The sequence below is a fragment of the Antechinus flavipes genome, chromosome 4 (genome assembly GCF_016432865.1).
Source record: "Antechinus flavipes isolate AdamAnt ecotype Samford, QLD, Australia chromosome 4, AdamAnt_v2, whole genome shotgun sequence".
NCBI classification, from domain to species: domain Eukaryota; kingdom Metazoa; phylum Chordata; class Mammalia; order Dasyuromorphia; family Dasyuridae; genus Antechinus; species Antechinus flavipes.
Genome location: NC_067401.1, coordinates 39,354,068 through 39,372,663, shown reverse-complemented (window position 1 = coordinate 39,372,663; position 18,596 = coordinate 39,354,068). Strand labels below are relative to the sequence as shown.

At 41.4% G+C, this 18,596-nt stretch overlaps 1 protein-coding gene across 1 annotated transcript in view; it reads left to right on the top strand.

Annotated features, from left to right (window-relative positions):
• Positions 1-7,166, top strand: part of LOC127561231 (putative PIP5K1A and PSMD4-like protein) — a 51,770-nt gene extending 44,604 nt beyond the window's left edge. Inside the window, exons 19-27 of the mRNA XM_051996526.1 lie at positions 1,486-1,626; positions 2,113-2,227; positions 2,630-2,716; positions 3,348-3,416; positions 3,588-3,803; positions 4,253-4,361; positions 4,533-4,664; positions 4,744-4,811; positions 5,057-7,166. Of these exons, the coding sequence (XP_051852486.1) occupies positions 1,486-1,626; positions 2,113-2,227; positions 2,630-2,716; positions 3,348-3,416; positions 3,588-3,803; positions 4,253-4,361; positions 4,533-4,664; positions 4,744-4,811; positions 5,057-5,227 (1,108 nt within the window). The 3' untranslated portion in view covers positions 5,228-7,166. The remainder of the gene's footprint in view (positions 1-1,485; positions 1,627-2,112; positions 2,228-2,629; positions 2,717-3,347; positions 3,417-3,587; positions 3,804-4,252; positions 4,362-4,532; positions 4,665-4,743; positions 4,812-5,056) is intronic.
• Positions 7,167-18,596: the final 11,430 nt, after the last annotated feature.

The window sequence follows — 18,596 nt, the reverse complement described above, 5'->3', positions numbered from 1 at the left end:
TATCTGACATAACTAACATCCAGGCAGAATTATACTTTTGTGTAAAGATTAATTTTAAAGAATGGTCACATGAAAGTTCTTTATGATGGACTTGTTCTTTTGATGTGAGATCTGGGAATATGGTATCACTAACATTGAGTGTAGGCTTTTTTAATACATTTGTGTCTTGAGTTAGGAGTGGGAAAATAATTCCACAGCTGCCCACGCAAATGTGTCTGCAGACCTTTTCTTAATAATTAAATAACATATTGACACTACAAGTGTCAACAGTTCACATATTGAAGTTTAACAATATTCTGGAGAATAGGTTATTTAGCCTTTTTAAAAATACCTTAGTGGGGGATCCTGTTATCTTCCAATGTAGCCCATGATGGCCCATCAGATATTTGAAGACAGTGATATCTTTGCCTACTTCCATGTCTTTTTCCAGTAAGACTCTGCCTAACTCTTTTCATCTTAAGCATCTCTCAGATTGATCCCTTTCCCGGGCCTCAGTGCTTTCTTCTTTCTTCTGTTTCTTTTCCTTCTGAGACTTTTTAGCCTCTTTCCCACACTATTATTTGATATAATGCTGAACTGATAGAAGCAGGTGAGCTACAACATTAGAATTTGGCGTGGATTCATGTCCATCAAAGACAAATAGAAATGAATTTTGAATTCTCCTCCTGTAACATCCTTCAGTTAGCTCAGATAATTAAATGTGGACCACATTCATGTACTTGTTTCTCCATGGGCCAAAGCTTTACATCCCTCATTGTTGCTTGAAGAGTGAAAGGGAAATGATAAAGGAAAGTTTGGAAAACTCACATCCTTTAAACCTCATTTTCATAATTTGGTTTGGCCTCCTTCCCTGTCCCGTCTTGTATCAAGGCTGCTGATGGAACTTGAAGTAACAAAAGAACTAGATATGGAGTTAAGTTCATTTCCCAATTATGACAGTTACTAAGATCATTATATTAGAGCTGGAAGATATTTTAAAAGAAGCAAATTGAGGCTCAGAGAGGTGCTATGAGATAGCCAAGGCCACCCATACAGTAGGTGCCAGAAACTGGCTGAGTAACCATCGGCAAACTAGGAAACCTTTCATCTTCAGTTTCCTCATCAGTAAAATGGGAAGGATGAGACTTATTCTTAGTTTACCCAAATTTGAGAATATCCTTTTTAAACCTTAAAGTATTATGTAGATTTTCTCTTTTCTTTAGCTAGTTTTGTATCTTCCTTGTCTGCATACCTATGTATGTGTGCCATTTTGCAAATATTCTTAAATTTTGCCTGCCTCTGGGAAACTTCCAGTTTAATGGGAGACATGAAATATTAACAAATCAAAGATTTAAGAATGCTTAGAAAATAGCATGTGGATAAGTACAAATAGAATATCATAATGCGCAAGTGCCAGGAGATATTGAAGGCTCCCAGGTAAAGTCTTAGGATTCAAACTTATCAAGAATATAGTGTTCATTCCTGACCCTGTACCTGACCCCACAGTGTTGATAACAGCGAGTATATGCGGAATGGGGATTTCCTGCCCACACGGCTACAGGCCCAGCAGGATGCCGTCAACATAGTGTGTCACTCCAAGACACGAAGCAACCCCGAGAACAACGTGGGACTCATCACACTGGCCAAGTACGGAGGTTGGACTTGTGGTGGGCTGGGTTGTTATTTTTTCAGAATCAATCCATTTGTGGATTACCTGAAATAGGCTGCACACTCTTACTACTACATTGATCACTGACAATTGACCATAACTCTCAACCAATGTCATCTCAAAAATGGATTTTGAAAAGAGAATTTAGACAAGAGGGACAGGATTGAAACAGAAGGATGGAATATTTTTCAGCCCCTCTTCCCCCCCACAAAAGAGGACAGGATTCAATTGTAGTCTTGTCAGCATATCTATGCTCATTAGTTTCTGTAGAGAAAACTTGTTCGTGGGGGGGGGGGGGGGTAATCTGCATGTAGGAAACTCCCTCTTCAATGGGAGAAACTAAACATATATGCAAATGAAAAATAAATATGTATAAATTATAGTAATCCTAAAATGAAAAGGTGATAGGAGCAGGAGGCATTTCTGCTGACCTGTACTTACTTGATTTACTGTCCTTTTTCTAGTGACTGTGAAGTACTCACTACACTAACTCCTGACACTGGCCGCATTTTGTCCAAGCTTCACACAGTTCAACCCAAGGGCAAGATTACCTTCTGTACTGGCATTCGAGTTGCCCACGTAAGTGTGACAGACCTGCCTGACTCTGGTTCTATGGGGCTTTCGTGTCAGCTTTTCTTCTTTCGCATAATCTTCCTCTACCTCCCCAGATCAAACAGGAGTGTAATGTTGATCTAGAGGTAGCTATTCTTGAGAGTGGAAGAGTACAAGATTCAGGGGATGTAAGAAGTAGGGAACGACTTTGGTGTAGAGATATTAGCCTTTCCCACTGTCCAAAGCACAGAAAGGGTGTTGGGGTTTAGACCTTGGAGAGATCTGGGGCTTGGAGGAAGGAGAAATAAGACCAGTGAGATTTTCTTTCCTAGAAATGATAAGAAAGGCTTCCTTCTCTGGGCAGGGCATGATTCAGTGGGCAGGCTGGGTTGGCTCTGAGACTAGGATCCCCTCTTCTTTCCCCACAAGTTGGCTCTGAAACACAGACAAGGAAAGAATCACAAGATGCGGATCATTGCCTTTGTGGGCAGCCCCGTAGAAGACAACGAGAAGGACGTGAGTCTAGCCAGAGGGGGAGTGGTGAGATGGAATGGGAGCCAGGGGACACAGGACTATGAACCATATTCTCTGAGTTAGATGGGCAGGGAGGCTTCTGCTTGGGAGGCTGGCCCTTCCTCCATGGAGCCCTCACTATACCAGGCCCAGGAAGAGCAATATGTGTGTGTCTGGAGAGTCCCGTTCCCTTAGGGCTGGGGGGGAGGGGGAAGAGTTGGGTGAGAGGCTGTGTCTGGTGGGGCTGGAGTTGAACTTGTCTCTGGTTGTGAAAGGAACAACCAGTGACTCCTAAGGTACAGCCTGAAATAAGGAGGTATAGGCTTCCTCTCACAGTTTAGAAACTTAGTGGTATGACAGTTAATCCCTCTGAGCCTTTGGGGTTTTTTGGTTTGTTTTGTTTTGTTTTGCTTTTTTATTTTTCAAACAGGAAAAGTAATTATAGCTAGTTTATGATTGTTATAGCATATTACATTTATTATTTCATTCAATTAGTGATGTTCATATTCCCTACCTCACAGGTTATTTTGGAGAAAGCACTTAGTAAATCTGTATAACTGTGAGTTATACTCTGTACAAATGTGAGTTTCCATGTATTTTATTTTATCTTTCATTTTCTCAACTCCCTTTGAAGCTGGTGAAGCTAGCAAAGCGGCTAAAGAAAGAGAAAGTTAATGTTGACATTATCAACTTTGGGGAGGAGGTAAGTGGAAGTTAGCCGGGATCCTGACTTGAACAAACCAACAGGGAAGACTCTTTAGGGGTGGTAAAAAGAAATTCCTTATTTAGAGGAACATCTTTCCTGGGGTAGCTACAGGGATGGAAAACAAATATTAAAAGACTGAAGTTTGAGTAGTGTTATTCTTCACTCCAGGAGGCAAACACAGACAAACTGACAGCCTTTGTGAACACACTAAATGGCAAGGATGGGACCGGTTCACATCTGGTAACAGTACCCCCTGGGCCCAGCCTGGCCGATGCCCTCATCAGCTCCCCTATCCTGGCCGGCGAAGGTGGTGCCATGCTGGGGCTGGGGGCCAGTGACTTCGAGTTTGGGGTGGATCCCAGCGCCGATCCTGAACTGGCCCTGGTGAGAGAACTGGCCCCAGAAACCCTCACCATCCCTCCTATTCCTACTTCCCTGAATTATCTCTAGGACTCTTAGTCCTTCATTCAACAAATATTCTTTGCATACCTACTAAGTGTAAGACACTGCTCTTAGCTCCATCTCTTTCCCTCATGCTGTTAAAAACCCCTCCCCCCTGCCCCTGACTCTAATTACCCAGTCCCTGAAGTCTCCAGTCTCAGATTGTCTCAGAACTGCTTTTTGAATCATTTTCCTCCAGTCCTTACAGTTTGACCCCCAGACACTCATCTGGTCCCCTTCTTGTCCCATCACCCAGTTGTTCTCTTTAGCCTTTCTCCTGAAGCACAGACCAGAGTCAGCTCTGCTGTGCTCTTGCTCCAAAGCCCCCACCCCACCCCCCGCCAATCTTCTTAGAACTGATTCCCCCCACTCCTGGCCTTCCCTTCCCTCAGGCACTTCGGGTGTCCATGGAAGAACAGCGACAGAGGCAGGAGGAGGAGGCCAGACGGGCAGCAGCAGCTTCTGCTGCAGAGGCTGGCATTGCCACAACTGGGACTGAAGGTGGGGGTGAGATATGGGGACCGAAGGCTGGGGAGCCTCGGGTCCAGGAGCAGGAAGAGGTCCGTGGGGCCAAATGGGGGGTGGGAGATGGGAGAAAAAGTCCTAATGGGAGAAAAGGTCCTAACTGGAGAACGACGTCCCCCTTGTTTTGCTCCCCCCCCAACTTCTCAGATTCAGATGACGCCCTGCTGAAGATGACCATCAACCAGCAGGAGTTTGGCCGGAGTGGGCTCCCCGACTTAAGCAGCATGACTGAAGAGGAGCAGATTGCATACGCCATGCAGATGTCCTTGCAGGGAAATGGTGAGGGAAGGCAGAGAGGGCAGAGAGGGCCCCGGGGAGAGGAGCAGAGAGGGGGCTAATCTGTGCCTCGCTCTTCCAGAGTTTGTCCAGGCAGAATCGGGAGACCTTGATGCCGGCTCCGCTATGGATACCTCTGAGCCTGCCAAGGTAAGGCTTGTCCCCTCACCTCCAGGGCTCCAATTCCAGCCTCTCCCCGCCGGATCTGTGGCCATCGTGGCCTCTCTAGGAGACCCCAGTCTGAGGGAAAAGTCCCAGAAGAAGCGGGGAGCCCAGGTGACGAGGGTCCGGGGGTCCCGCCTTCCTTTGGCCCCCTCAGATTTGGCACAATCAGGCTTAGCAGATGGCACTTCTGGGGTCTCCCTGCCCCAAGGTTAACCTTGTCATTTCCCTAGGAGGAGGACGACTATGACGTGATGCAAGACCCTGAGTTCCTGCAGAGCGTCCTGGAGAATCTGCCAGGCGTGGATCCCAACAACGAGGCCATCCGAAACGCCATGGGGTCTCTGGCCTCCCAAGCTACCAAGGATGGCAAAAAGGAGAAGAAAGAGGAAGACAAGAAGTGAGGAGGCCGGAAGGGGAGGGACGCTCGGTCTCCTCCCCCCAAAAAGGCCAAAAAGGGTGTGGGGGGAGTTGTTCACATAGTGTTTAGGTGATGGTCTTGTGTAACAGTTACAACTGAAATAAAATTTGGTGATTTTTTTTTTTTCCTTAAAACTCAAAACCACCACTTTGTGGGAGGGGGAGAAGCTCTGCACCAAGAAGAAGGGTTTTTTTTAGCTCCTGTGTTCAATGTCGGAAATAGATAAAGGAGCCTGGAAATGAGGGAGCTGTGTTCCTGGGGTGGAAGAAAAGGAAGTTTGTCAAACAAGGCAGAGGAAATAGGAAATCCAGTTTTAGGAGGAACTGGAAGCCGTCCTCCTGTACAAAGGAAGAAACTGAACTCCAGACGCTCTCAAGGGCCTGTTGGGGATCACAGTGACTGAGCTAGGATTTGCCCTCAGACCCACCGACCCCCATTCAAGCTCTTCTGGTTAAACTACGGTGGCCTTTATCTTCCCACAGTGGGAGTTGTTGGTTCTGCACCAGACAGACAGAGGGGAAGGCTGATGGTTTCCAGGGACTCTGCCCTGCCTGATGCCTTGTTCCAGGATGTGGGACTGGTTCATGCTCTTGGATCAGGGATCAGAACGAGTTGGTAGGATTTCTGCAATTTAGCTAGTGTGGCCCACCCATGGCCTGTCTCCCCAGGCACGCAATTTTCAGCATCAGAACAACTTTGTAGAAACCATTTCCCTGCCTCCCTCCTTTGCCCTTTTCTCACCATTTGGGCTTTTTGGCGTGGGCAACGGAGACATGAGGCTGAAGAGACGACTTTGAGTCTGTCCTGCTGCAATGGGAGGACATAATGGGCATAGCAGTTGCCTTGAGAATTAAAGGAATTGTGAGACATGGGGAAGCTCAGCCGATAGGAGCACAGAGCAGGCGCCTGGGGTGCTCGGGAGTGATTGTGTTTCTTAGACAATCAATGCCCTGGGTTCTTCTGCTCTTACTGCGAAGTTCTCTCCTTGCCCGGGAGAAGCAGCACACGATTTCTGTTTGTGTCCATGGTGCCGCAGGTGTCCAAATCAGGGCAGAGCTGACAATGGATAGAAATGGGCTACAGAGTATTGACCTGCCTTGGGAGGAGCTCCCCCCATCACAGAACTTCCTCTCCCAGTGTCCCCAGGATCTGGGCTTATTCCTGTCTCCTTTATCAAAGTGCCAGTGTCTTCTTGATAGTCATGATTGTTTTCAATCCCCATGCCTGATTAATAACTGATATTTATATAGGGCTTTAAAGCCTGCAAAGAATTGGAATTGTCACTTCCACTTTAAATGAAATGGGGTCGTAGTTATAACTTGCTCATGGTCACATATGGTATTAAGTGCCAGATGGGCAATTCAAGTCCTTATCCATAGCCAGCCTCACCAACAATCTCTACTCCCCACATCTCACTTTCCAAGTCCCCCCCCCCCTTGTTTTCTGTCCTCGGTGCCCCAAAACACATGCTCTCTTCCATTCTGTGTGTCCCAGTCTCTGTGGAGACTGCCCACTCTGGCTTCTCTTCCCTGTTCCCATCTCTATCCAAGCCCCTTAGTCCCAGGTCTGGGGGCTTTCCTGGGCTGAAGCCAGACCTTCTTTGAAGAGTTGAAGTTAATAAACAATCTACCTACTTGTTTAGAAAAGGATTATTATATGTAGCTCATAATCTGCATTGGCAGGATTGAGTTTCCTCAGACTCAAAACTAAAGGGAAGAAGTGATGAAGTCTTCAATTTATATTACTTGGGGATAGGAGAGAATTTCTTTACAAATGACAAGAAACTAGATTTTTAATATTTTTGCACAATAAAATATTTCATTATTAAATAGGATAGCCTATACAATGTCCAAAAGGAATTTCTAAGTACACAGAGCCTGAATAAAATGTAAAAGGGCAAAATCAATAAAATTTAAAAGAAATCTTTGCAGTCATTTAGTGTTTATTGGATATATCTGATAAAAAACCCGACACCAGCATCTTGCAAGAATTTATCAAGATTTATGTTCAAGTCTGTTTCTGGCTACTAACAGCCAGTTTGGAAGGAAGAAAGAAATTGTCAGTGACCACATGTGAAAAATTTCCAAACTTTTAAACCACTTTGAGAAATCGCGTTAATTATTGAGGTTAAATAATTGCGGGGCGCGGGGAAATGGGCACCCTATTAAACTACTCAAGTTATGAAATTAGTATGATCTTTTTGGATAAGCAGGAGGGCATACAGTAAATTTCAAAATGATCGCTAGATGGCGCAGTGGATACAGCAGTACAGTCAAGAAGACTTCAAATGGACCTCCCATGTTAGCTGGGAGGAGCTGGGCAAATCACTTAACTGCTTGCCTCAGTTTGCTCATCTGTGAAATGAATGGGAGAAGGAAATGGCCAAAAAATTCCAGTTTCTCGACCAAGAAAACCTCAAATGGGATCAAAGAAAAGTTGTTCGTGGCTGAACAACAAAAGTTCCAAAACTAGTAAGCCTTTTTGACCTAGTGATTCTCCTAGACTTAGACCTTAAATATGTTATTAAAATATTTATGTACAATAGTAACTTTGTTTAAAAATAGCACAAATAAATTTTTTTTTAAATAGCACAAGTCCTAACAATACATATCTCCATTGATTAGGAAATGATCACAGAAACTGCTATGTTAATATGATGGAATATTATTGTGCCATTGAGAAAGAAGAGTGAAGAGTATAAATGTAGGAGGAACATCATGAAGTAACATAAAGTGACAAAATCAGAATCACATGTACCCTGACTAATAACAAAATAAAAAATACATACAGAAGTAAAAGATCATTAGGGAACTTGGGTAGCAGATGGGACATTTTTTCCTACTGTTTCATTAACTTATTAAATATGCATTTATTAAAGTAAATATGTGTACAGTTTTTATTAAAAGGTTTGTGGATGGTTACTGTTTGGAATTTTTTTTTAATTGTAATGATTTCATTTATAAACATTACCTCACTCTACTAAGGTCAGGATTTCAACATGTGTTCTAACCTAGGATCAGGAGTTATCTTAGATGTGGGTGAAAGTCTCAGGATGCCAGTTTAGGATATGTCAATTTTAATACCCCTCTGAGCACCAGCTCTGAAAAAATGCAATTTTGTAGAAAAGAAACTTGAAAATCTCCAGACTTAGTACTATTATTCAAATACAATTTGTAAGGACCAGCCTAAAAGCTGGTCAGAATGCTAAACAATGGTAACTAATTTTGTGGATGGTAGGTTTTCATAACAAAAGTGACCCCAATGGACCCCTTTGTTTCTACTCCGGGATTCTTTTGCATATAAATCTGTGTGCTGAGAGCCCTGGGGTCCCTCCTCACCCAACCCCCCCTTCCCATACAATTCTGGTATGATATTAAGGGAAGTCCCCCAAATAGTGAGGAAACTCATAATTTTCTGTCTCCAGCACTGAGCAAAATACAGGGTACATAATAGATACATAATAAATATTTGATCAATAAACATCTTTGGGCTAGGTTCGGCGCTCAGCTCTGGGGGTACAAAAAAGGGCAAAAGACAGTTCCATCCCTCAAGGAGCCTATAATTTAATATATACAGAGCAAGTAATATATAGGATAAATAGGAAATAACAGGAAAGAACCTGGAATTAAGAGGAATTGGAGAAAGAAGGATTCTTTTTTTTTTTTTAATAACTTTTTATTGATAGAACGCATGCCAGGGTAATTTTTACAGCATTATCCCTTGCACTCACTTCTGTTCCAATTTTTCCCCTCCCTCCCTCCACTCTTTCCCCCAGATGGCAAGCAGTCCTTTACATGTTGAATGGGTTACAGTATATACTAGATACAATATATGTGTGCAGAACCGAACAGTTTTCTTGTTGCCCAGGGAGAATTGAATTCAGAGGGTATAAATAACCCGGGAAGAAAAACAAAAATGCAAGCACTTTATATTCATCTCCCAGTGTTCTTTCTCTGGGTGTAGCTGCTTCTGTCCATCTTTGATCAATTAAGGCTCTCTTTATCGAAGAGATCCACTTCCATCAGAATACAGCCTCAAACAGTATCGTTGTTGAGGTATATAATGATCTCCTGGTTCTGCTCATTTCACTTAGCATCAGTTCACGGAAGTCTCGCCAGTCCTCTCTGTAATCATCCTGCTGGTCATTCCTTACAGAACAATAATATTCCATAACATTCATATACCACAATTTACTCAACCATTCCCCAATTGATGGACATCCTTTCATTTTCCAGCTTCTAGCCGCTACAAACAGGGCTGCCACAAACATTTTGGCACATACAGGTCCCAGAAAGAAGGATTCTTATGGAAAGTGGAATTTTATTGTGACTTGAAAGAAGCCTGAGAGGTTAGTGATCTTGATGGAGGAAAGAGAGTATTCCAGGCGTGGGAGAAGACCAGAAAGAATGCCCAGAGCCTTGTTCTGAATAGCCAGAAAATCAGTGTCACTGACTAAAAGAGTACTGAACTGGGAAAAGAAAAGTAGGAAGGACCTGACAAATCATTTTATGTTTGCTCCTGGAGACAATAGGAAGCCCCTAAAGTTTATTGAGTAGGGGGATGGCATGGTCAGAATTATGCTTTAGGAACACCATTTTAATAGCTAAACGGGGGATGAATTGGAATAGGGAGAGACTTGAGGCAGGCAGACTCTTGAACAGACCCCAGGCACGGGGTGGGGGGCACTGTACTAGAAGATGTCACTGACAAAGGAAGGGAGGGGACATGTTCAGGAAGTGTTGCAAAGGTGAAATCTGCAGGCCTTGCCAAGAGACTGGATATGGGGGAGTGAGATAACGAGGAGTCCAGAAAGACATCTAAGTTATGAGTCTGAGGGACTGGAGGATGATGGCGTCCTCCACAGTAACGGCGAAGATAGGGATGGTTAAGGACCAAAGATAGCGAGGCAAGTTTTGGCTGTGTGGGCTTGGAGATGTCTCCAGGACACCCAGGGTGTGATAGCTAAGAATCACTGAAGATGGGAGATGGGAGGTCAGCGAGGAGATTGGGGCAGGATAGGTAGGTTTGAGAATCATTAGCACAGAGATGGAAGCTCAGATTAATGGAAGCTGAGATCATTACGTGGAGCAGTAGAGAAGAAGAGAGTCTAGGGCAGAACCTCGAGGGCCACCTATGGCCAGAGCCACCTTCTCCCCTCTGGAGCCTCCGGGTCCCGTGGCAAGATACAGACGGGACGGCGGGAGGTGGGCCCAGATGCAGCGGGAGAGCGCGGCCTTTTAAAACTGAGCTCTCTCCCAGGGCTCAGTCTGCAGGGGCCAATGCATTCAGGCCGCTGAAAATGAAGCAAGGAGCGGCCCCTTTTACCTGGTGAGAGAGTCAGTCTGGGAGAGAATATCCTCGGGGTCTGGGGCTTTTTACGGTCACTCCGAGGCCGAGAATCCAACCACAAGCCACGGAGGCTGGGCTTGGGCCGCAGAACGAGACGGGGAGTGCAGGGCCCGATGGGAGGCTTCTTCCTCCCAAGGGTGGAAATTAGGCAGGAGAAGGGCACAGAGAGACCTGGACGTCTCTGCTCTGCAGGAAGAAGGAGGGTCAAACCCCCACGTTCCTTGGCCTCTTCTCTCCAGGGACAGGTGCAGCAGGAGACTGAAGGCCCAGGGCCAAGGGCAGGTGGCTCGTGTGTGCTCTGGAGGCGTTCCCGGGGTGTGTGTGTGTGTGTGTGTGTGTGTGTGTGTGTTTCTGAATGTGGGCAGGCACACGTGTGTGTTTACAAAGCAGAATGTAAATTCCTTAAAAAGACAATGAGGGATCCTTATTAAATTTCCCCTTGACCCAGCACTTCCCTCAAATTACCATCCCATATGTTCTCTATTCCCTCTCATAATCAGTCGTGGAAAAAACTGCCTACATTCCTAGCCTCCAATTTGTCTCTTCACTTTTCAGTCCTTTGCAACCGAATCAAAGTGTCCTAAGGTTACCAAAGATTTAAATGTTAAATTCAATAGTGTTTTCTCAGTCCTTATTTCCTTGCACTCTAGCTTTTGACACTGTAGAACATCCCCTCTTCCTCAGAACCGTTTCTTCTTTCACCTTTTCTACTCCAGACGCTCTCCTCCTACTTGCCTGACTATTATTTGTCAGTATTTTTGGTTGAATCATCATTGATATCCCACCTCTAAGGCTCTTGTCCTGGGCTGCCATCTTTTCTCTCTATGTGGCTTTTTTATAAACTCCTTTGGGCTTAAGTATTTTTAAGCAAACGATCCCCACATTTATATATGCATCTATTAATGCGATTAATGTGAAATTTGATTTAATTTGAATTATAAAATGATACCAGATTACCTTTAATGCAAGCCAAAATTCAGTTAATGTGGTACATGTGAGCTAGTCAGTTTTAACATCCTATTAATCCCAGTCTATACCTCCTATTTACACTATATCTTGTATATTTTTGTTGTTCACGTATGTCTGACTGTTCGTGGCCCCATTTGGGGTTTTCTTAGCAGAGTTCCTGGGAGTTCCTTATCTTCTCCAGCTCATTTTACAAATGAGGTAAATAGAGTTCAGTGACTTGTCCAGGCTCACACAACTGGTAAATACCTGGGTCAGATTTGAACTCAGGAAGAAGAATCTTACTGATTCTAAGTCCAGTGCATTATCTAGCTGATAGTCTTTCTGTAAAATCCTCGGGACCATCCAGACAGCCTAAATGAAGTGTAGAAGTGACCAAGATCTTGGTATGATGACCTTGGTGTTAGGCTTTAAAAAGTACCATTTATGTCCACATTGTCATTTCCCTGCCTCCTTCTGCCAGGCTTGAAGATTATAGTAACAAAGTCTGAGTCTTTGTGTGTTCTGCCCTTTCAGCGATCTGATTTTATCCTTGTCTCCCTCTAATCTTTCCTGGACTTTTTTCCCTCTCTCATCTCATTCCATTCCCTTGGATTTAAGAATGGCTCCAGATTTATGAGTCAGAGTTACTGGAAAGATGATGACATCAAAAATAGGAACATATGGAGTAGGGATGGATTTTAGAGGAGATGATTATGCTATTGACTTTGAGACGCCTCTATGATATGCAGGAGATGTCCAGCAGATAGCTGAGTAAGGAGAGTAAAAGATTAAGGCTTCATTACATGGATTTGGGAGTCATCTGTATAATATGGATGGAGCAGCTAGGTGAGGCACTGGATGGATCTGGAGTCAGAAAGACTCATCTTCTTGTTCAAATCTGTTTTTAGACAGTTACTAGCTGTGTGACCCTGGTCACTTATCCCTGTTTGCATCAGTTCTTCATCTGTCAAATGAGCTGAAGAAGGCAAAACTCTCCAATATCTTTCCCAAAAAAATCCCCAAATGGAGTCATGAAGAGGCAGATATGAGTAAATGAACAACAAGAAACATAGAGCTAATAGTTGAACCCATGGTATCTGGTGAAGTTTAGAGAGAAGACAAATTCTTGAAGGGACAAACTGTTTTGGAAGCAGGAGATGGATAATGCTCCAGTAAGATCACTCTCCAAGGATTAGAAATTGAGGATTCAGGTAGATGAGAGCAGGGTAGGATGAACAGAAGAAATAGTGTCCAAGAGGAAAGAAATGATCAAGAACATCAAAATTTGCAAAAAATAAAAAAAAAAAAGAAAGAAAGAAAGAAAAGAAAAAGAAAAGATTAAGAGGGATGAAGATCAAAAAGAGAATATTGATTTAACAATTAAAATGTCAATGACAACCTTGGAGAGAAGAGTTACAAATGAGTGAGGATATTGGAATCCAGATGGCAAAGAACTGAGGAGTGAGTAGATGGTAAGAAAATGGAGGAAGCATTGTAAATAATTCTTTCTAGAAAATGGACAGCAAAGGGGAAGAAAGGGGCAGTGTGATATACTAGAAAGATCACTTGACTTTAAAGTCTGATGACCATGGTTCACATGCTTCCTTTTTGTAGACAAGTCTTTTAAACTGTTTCTTTGAATTTATTTCATCATCTGTGAAATGAGGGAGTGCCATACATCAGATAGTGTTCTGTGCCTCAGTTTAATTTGTCCTACTGCCTGTGTGGGAGAAGTTAGTTTTTTTCTGACCACTTTCTACCATCCTGAACACGTCTCCTCAGTGTCTTCCTATCCCATCACATTTCTTTAAAGGCTCGTTCAGTATTCTTTTCTGTAGTTCTGTAGTTATTTTGAGATATAATGCTAGCTGATAACTATCTATATGATTTCTGCTCCCAAGGGTTTTCTGATTAGTTTTTGTTAACTCTCTATATGTTATTCTAAGGGGGAGTTGGGGTTACATTATTATTTATTACATAAACAGTTTTATTAGTGCCAATATCTTTCTTTTACTCAAATCTAAATTATACTTTAATTCTTCAAAAGATTTATAATTTGATTGAATGCACATGAATATTCCTGCTGCTGATGTAGGTTATTAATATTTCATATCTTACTTGAATTGTTGGGAATTGAAACCTTCATTACCTTCCACTCAACATTTGGGAATGAGGTTTTCAGGAAGTTAGTTTGGTCCATAGTAGACATATATAGTAGACATATAGTCTATCTTTTTCTCAAAAGTTTTTTAGCTTGATACTGCTGTCAGAATTTCTATATTTTGCTAACAGAGCCTTTAAAAACCAATAGGGACTTTGCTGCCATGAGAAGGGCATTGAAAGAGAATTTTAGAAAATACCTACAAACCTTTTTCAAGACTTTATATTCTTGGGGAATATGACAGGTTCGAAGAAAAAGAAATGCAAGATATATAAATATAAGACATAAAGAAAATTAATATAAAATGATGCAAATGCGAGGGAACTATCAACCAGGAGAAAGCGGGAAAGTATTCTTGAAAGAATTGGCAATTGAACTATGCCTTATGGGAAGACAGGGATTCAAATAAACAAGGATTTTTTTCAAAGCTTACTCTGTGAGTTCTGAGTGTGTGTGTGTGTGTGTGTGTGTGTGTGTGTATGTGTATAGTGTTAATCCTTCCCTCAAATGAGAGTAAAGTCTAAGTGTTAGAGAATCCCCTCAATCTCCTTTATTTATAAAAACTTCTAACTTGTATTAGATGCTGAGGACACAAAAACAAATAATGAAAAAGTCCGATGCTCAATGATTACTTATAGTGTAATGGAGAGAAAACAAGCTATTCCCAGAATTGTTACACTATTGCTTAAGCCCCCACTAATGTATATCCATGGCCAAACTAGCCACTAATACTGAATCTTTTATATCCTCCTGTCATAAACACATACAGTTAACCAAAACAAATTTCCTCATTAGTCATATTCTCCCCCCAAAACTCTCATTCTGAACTTGAATCCTTCACCTCTTTATCAGGAGGTGAAATAGTGCTTCACTATTAATCCTCTGGATTGTTGGTCATTAAATTTATCAGAGTTATCAAAGTTGTTTGTCTTTACATTGTTTATTGTGGTATAAATTACTTTAGTGGTCTGCTCATTTCCCTTTGTATCTCTTTATATATGTCTTACAACTTTCTCTGAAAAAAAATCTATTTCACTATTTCTTATAGTATAACAATATTCAATCACACTTAAATCACATATATAATATATTTAATCATAGATTATTATATTCTATATGTCATACATAGAATATATTATATATATATTGTTACTTGTTCAATCATTCCTCAATTGATGGGTACCCTCTCAAATTCTATTTCTTTGCCACTTCAAAAAAAAGTCAAAATTATTTTTACAATCCTTAGAATTTGTTTTCCTTAGGACTATTTTCTTCCTTATTCTGCCCTCTATCTTATTCCTCCTTCTCAATTTTCCCTTCTATTTCTTTGTTTAGTGAAATATATTTCTGTAAGCAGTTCTGAGTGTGTGTGAGTGTGAGTGTGTGTGCGTGTGTGTGTAGTGTTAATCCTTCCCTCAAATGAGAGTAAAGTCTAAGTGTCAGAGAATCCCCTCAATCTCCTTTATTTATAAAGACTTCTAACTTGTATACTCTGATTATATGAGATAATTTTTCTCCCTTATCTTCCTATTGCTTCCTTTCAACTCCAATATAGTCCTCTTCTTTTCTCTTTCCATTCTTTTAAGATGATCAAGACATAACAGAACTACTCTCAGGTCTTCTAAGTAGACTCTCTCTATGATACTGGATGATAGTTGGGTTTCCAGGCAACACATGTATAATCTCTCTATATTAGAGTGTAATCAGTTTATTGTTGTTTGGTTTATGACTGTTCATTCATGTTTATCTCTTTATCTTTCTCCTGATTCCTGTGTTTGAGCTTCAGAGTTTCTATGTAGCTGTCATTTCATCAGGATGCCTCAAAGTCTTCTATTTCATTAAAAATCCGTTTTTCCCCCGTAGGGTTATACTCAGTTTTGCTGGGCATGTTGTTTTTAGCTGTAAGCCTATAATATACTATTTGCCTTCTGGAATATCATATTATAAGTTCTCTGTTCCCCTATAATTATAGCTGCTAAATCATATGTGACTCTGCGGTTCCTTGTTACTTGAATAGTCCTTCTGACTATTTTCAGTATTTTATCTTTGATTTGTAAACTGCAAATTTGGGCTATCCTGTTTCTGGAAGATTTCATTTCTTTGAGAAAAAAAAATCAAAGGATTTTTTTCCTATTTCCCCTTTGTCCTCTAGTTTTAAAATGCCTGGGCAATTTTCTTTTATGATTTACTACAATATGATGTTTAGGTTCTTTTTTTTTTTTTCTTGTCATAGTAATTAGGTAGTCCTTAAATTTCTTTAAAATTTCTCCTTGATCAGCTGTTGAACTTCTAGTTTTCGAATGGTGGAATAGTGGAGTTTCTTCCACTTCTTCCAGCTTCTTTGCTACCTTTGGCTTCCATACTCAATCTTAACCAAAACATTTCCTTTAAATGCAAAGAAAACACATCGCATTTATTAAAACATCTCACCAATAACACTTGTACCGAGCACACGGTGTCCCTGGGGAAGAGTTAGCAGCTATTTAAGCACATGGGTGGCTAGGACAACTCACACCTCTGGGAATGGGGACGATCTTCTTTCTGCTTTAGGAGTTGCCGTTTTCTGTGCTTCTACTAATAAGCTAAACTAATCTATCTTGTCCCTCTGGAATACGTCATTGTTAGTTACCTCACTGGTGGCCTTTTCTATTTTCTGCTTCAAGTTTCTCCTCAATGGCAACCGTAGTATCCATCACTTCCAGCTTTCGACTTAGCCGATGCTTTTAGCCACAGTCATGTGGCTAAAATTGGCAAAAGTTTCTCCCACTCTGCTCCTTTGCAGGATTTTTCTTTTCTTTTTCCACTTTGGACAAAAACAGGTGAAATCCAGAAATGCATATTTTCTCAGCAACAAATCATACTTTTGGGGAACAGAGCAAATTCTGCCCCCTGCTCATTCTTCTCAGCAGCAGGTGGCAATAGAGAGCATTCTCACCCCTTACGGAACAATCACTCTTCCTGGTAACCAGGGATAGGGCAGAGGTTCTCTCTCTTTGACCCAGTTCAGAAATCTGTTCTTTGTTCTCCTACAATCTTTTTTGGTTCAGTAGTGGATTCCTCCTTAACTTATAATTGGTAACAAAATTCCTTCTTTCTAGTGATATTTGGGTAAATTACATTTTCTCCACAATCTTAGAGCAGTGTTTGCCCAGAAAATAACTCAAAGTTCTCTAATTCTTTGGTTCTTCCTATGGAAGTCCCAGAAAGAGCCTGTATTCCCCATTTCCTCCAATATTCTACTGCTTGTCATATGCAAATGAGCAACTACGGGGTCTTCATTCTGAGTCAGACAATTCAGCAACTGCTTTTCCCTATGCCCAGAGAGAAATGAACTGCCAGGGAGGGAGCATAAACACAAAGAAAATGAAAAGAAATATATATATAAAATAGGTAAATACAGGGCAGGTTGGGAGGAAGGAGATTGGCAATTAGCACAAGAAAGGTTTCATGTAGAAAGTAGAATTTGAGCAGTATTTTGAGGGGAAAAAAGATTTTTTTTGAGGAATGAGGAGGAAGAGCATCCTGCACAGCTTTAGGAGATGGTATGAGGAACCCAGAGAAGGCCAGTTTGACTAGATCACAGAATGTGGGCGGGAGAGTATGTAAAGGAGGCCGGAGAGATAGACCAAGGTCAGGTTGTGAAGGAATTTCTATTTTATTTTAGAAAGAAAATAAATGGGGAAACAGTGGGGTTTGCCGAGGAGGGGAGTTACAATATAGTCAGATCTATGCTTAAGGAAAATCACTTTGGCAATTGTATGTACGATGAACTGGAACAGGGAGAAATGAGATGGAGAGATCAGTCTGGAGAGTATTACAATAATAGAGGTGAGAGGAGGAAAGAGATAGGTGGGACAATATTTGGCAACTAATTGTATATATGAGGTAATGAGAATGAGAAGTTGAGAATAAGGCTCTGGGAGAACGAAAGGAGGATTTGGTTCTTAGTTGTAAGCCTATAATATATTATTTGCCTTCTGGAAGATCAAATTCTAAGTTCTCTGTTCCCCTGCAGTAGTAGCTGCTAAATCATATGTGATTCTGTGATTCCTTAGTATTTGAATCCGTTCTTTCTGACTTTTTTCAGTATTTTTGTCTTTGATTTATAAACTGCAAATTGGGGCTAGAATGTTCCTGCGGTGCCTTTGACAGAAAAGGGGAAGGTTAGAGGAGAGAATTAGAGAATGAGTTCTGCTTTAATCAATTGAGTTGAAGATGTCTCCAAGACATTTAGTCTGAAATGTCTCATGAGCATTTGATGAAGCAAGACTAAAGCTCAGAGAGATAAGGGGGAAATCATTCAGGGTATGGGAGACAACCTGTCATGGAAGTAGGCTACAGAATCTCAAGTCATGGAAGACCTGGGCTTAAGGGATATCATTTTTTTAGTCAGTCAACGATTAAACACTTATACATGGCAGGCCCAGTGTTAAGCACTGGGAATAAAAAGGAAGGAAAAGGTAATCTCCTGCTCCTAAGAAACTCAGTCTAATGGAAGAGAGAAAAAGCAAACAAGCCCTATATAAAATAAATAGGAAATAATCAAGCCAGGGAATGCACTAGAATTAAGAGGGATTATGAAAGGCTTCTTGTAGAAGATGGGTTTAAGAAAGACTTTCATCTTTATTTGGATATAACAGTGAAAGTACTACTTTTCCCATTTCTGAGTCCAGAGAACAAGAGTAGATTAGAAACATCATTTTTATTTTTCCCTCTAATTATTATTTTTTAAATTTAATTATTTTTTCTGGTTACATATGAATATTAACTTTTTAAATACATAATTTAAAAAATAATAGCTTTTTATTTTCAAGATATATGTACAGATAGTTTTCAACATTCACCCTCGAAAAACTTTGTATTCCAAATTTTTCTCCCTCTCTTCCTCTCACCC